This window comes from Scylla paramamosain, chromosome 31, assembly GCF_035594125.1.
Source record: "Scylla paramamosain isolate STU-SP2022 chromosome 31, ASM3559412v1, whole genome shotgun sequence".
Lineage (NCBI taxonomy): Eukaryota > Metazoa > Arthropoda > Malacostraca > Decapoda > Portunidae > Scylla > Scylla paramamosain.
The window spans coordinates 10,611,317-10,613,816 of NC_087181.1; the positions used below are offsets into that span (position 1 = coordinate 10,611,317).

General features: G+C 48.5%; 1 protein-coding gene across 5 annotated transcripts in view; it reads left to right on the forward strand.

The window, feature by feature from the left end:
• The window catches only part of LOC135116460 (serine protease filzig-like), a 10,188-nt gene that overhangs the window by 3,662 nt on the left and 4,026 nt on the right, over positions 1-2,500 (forward strand). For 4 of the 5 annotated variants that reach the window (XM_064033941.1, XM_064033938.1, XM_064033942.1 and 1 more), the window contains exon 3: positions 1,966-2,434. In XM_064033941.1, coding sequence (XP_063890011.1) covers positions 1,970-2,434 — 465 coding nt within the window. In that variant the 5' untranslated portion in view covers positions 1,966-1,969. Of the gene's footprint in view, positions 1-1,333; positions 1,663-1,965; positions 2,435-2,500 lie in introns of those variants that run through there. The other variant, XM_064033940.1, reaches the window with a different exon arrangement.

Below are 2,500 nucleotides of genomic sequence, written 5' to 3' on the forward strand. Positions count from 1 at the left end.
CACGTCGTGTGTTTGTGTGTGTGTGTGTGTGTGTCCAGCGTCACACTCTTCTCTTACTCACTCTACTCTTTGACCTCATCTCTACCTATCCTGACCTGACCCTGGCATTACGTGATGCCTAACACTGTACGAGTCACTGCCCTTTACCATCTGAACTTCCACCTTCATCTCAGTGACCATCTCGGCGTACCCCTTCCTGCCTTACCTTGCCCTGGTCTGTCTCATTAATGCCACTCCTCAAGAATCTCACCCTAGCCAAACTACTATCTCTGTGCCAATAATTAGTCATTTGTAATATTTTCCGTGGATTTTAAGTGTGAAATTTTCAAGAGATAGGTGTATTTAGAACCAGAATGAGGAATGAGATACGAAATTTTGTTAGACTGGCCTGAAATACATTGTCAGGCTATCAGTTTATATCTTATATCATACCAGTCTTATTCTACGCATATATCACGGATGAATCTGTACTTTAAGTGTTTATACGAATATCTGGAATTAATAGATGGAGAGATTTGCTGGAGTGACTTGAAATAGACAAGAAAGATAAAAGAAGTGAAGTTTGGAGGAGATTTTTTTTTTTTTTTTTGTAGTAGGAAATAGGGAAGGAGGCGCAGAAGGAGGAGAAGGAGGACTACCTAATACTTCTTATGAAATGAGGGGCAGGAATTGTTAAGTTATCCTTTCACCTCCCGTCTCCTCCTCTCCATACTCGCCGCCCACACGCACTTCTCCCCCCTCGCCGGATGCCCAACAAGGGGTGAAACCGAGCCGTGAAAGTGGTGCCTCGGGTCAGGTTGGTGCCAGCTGAAGGAGGCGGGAGAGGGAAGGAAAGGAAAGGTTACAGGAAATTATGATGACAATTTGATACGTTTCCCTTTTGTTCTTTTGTGTTGACTTTCTTATTTATCGCTCATGTTGCGTTTGGTCCTTTCTCTTTCCATTTTTCTCTTCTTTTTCTCTCGGTCTTGATATTGTTCTTCTTTTCCTTTTTTTTTTCTTTTTGTTGCTCTTTTTTTTGTAGTTTCTAAATATATCCTCATTCCTCTTGTCTTCTTACTTATATTTTTTTTTTCTTTTTTCCTAATCTTATTATCTTTTTTCTCCGTTTTTTTTTTTTTTTTATATCTATCCTATTCCTTTCTCTGCTTCTCCTCCTCCTCCTCCTCCTCCTTACATCACCACCCCCTTTGCCTCACCAGGTGAAAGTCGCGTAACCTGCCGCCGCCTGCCTGCCTCTCCTTCACTCACTCCGTCACTTATTTCCGACGCGTAGCTCCTCCTGTAGTAGTAGTAGTAGTAGAAGTAGTAGTAGTAGTAGTAGTAGTAGCAGTAGTAGTACTAGTAGTAATTGTAAGAGGAAGAGTGGTTGTTGTCGTTGTTGTTGTTGTTGTTGTTGTCGTTTTCGTAAATCGTATTAGTCTCGGTCTTTACTTTCACCGGAGGACAGCTTGTGTGTGTGTGTGTGTGTGTGTGTGGGCGTGCAACATGTAGAGCCTGGCCAGTGAAAGGCTCCCGGTGCCTGGTCTCGTCCTCCACGGCGCCGCCCACGACACACGCCCGCATGACTCTCACTGGATGACTCACACACCTGCACAGGCTGATCCAGATTCCGCCTCGCGCTGTCTGACGCGTGCATCAACACTGGACCTCAGCGGGAGGGTACAATACTTGAGTGCATCCTTGTCCACTGCGTAGATTATAGCAAATTTCGGGCGCACGCGAGGCAAAACAGTGAATTCTTCGTTGGTTTTATTTATTTATTTTTTCTTCTTTTTGGTGTATGGGTGTTTAATGTTCACGAGATGTTTGAATTATTCCACGCTCGACTCCCTCAACCTCTGTACCTCTCATTACATTAGATTGGACAGTATAGCTTTTCACATACAACCTCCTAAGGGTCAACAGGTCTACTGCTGTATGTTCTTGCTGTGTATTATATCACGTGTGTTTGTGTTCCCGCAGCACCATGAGGCGCCTCCTGTTGGTGGCGATGCTGGTGGCGGCGGCGGCCGGCGCTGCACAGAAGAGAAACGACTGGTCCTGGGGAGCCGACGGCGAGGACCCCAAGCCCGCTGCCACCAGCTCCGAGGAGGCCAAGAAGATCACGGGAAGGTCCATCGGCAGCTTCAGTGTCGTGGAGCCGCCTCACTTCGCCGGCGGCCACGCCCTTGCCCACGTCCCTGGCCCTGCTCTTACCCACGCCTCTGGCCCTGCCCACTCCCTTGGCCCTGCCCATGGCCCTCACGTGGTTCACGTGGACGACTCTGCCCCTCTTCACCCCCTCGGCCACGGCCCCGTGGAGCCCCTCGTGACGGGCCACCAGCTGCGCGGCGAGGACCGGAGCCTGGTGGCGGGGCCCGGGGACGGCAAGTCTGAGGCGAGGTTCCTGGGCATCAAGGACAAGCTGTGTGAATTTGGCCTTGCTTATGATGTGAGTACACCATAGTGTTTGAGAGAGAGAGAGAGAGAGAGAGAGAGAGAGAGAGAGAGAGAGAGA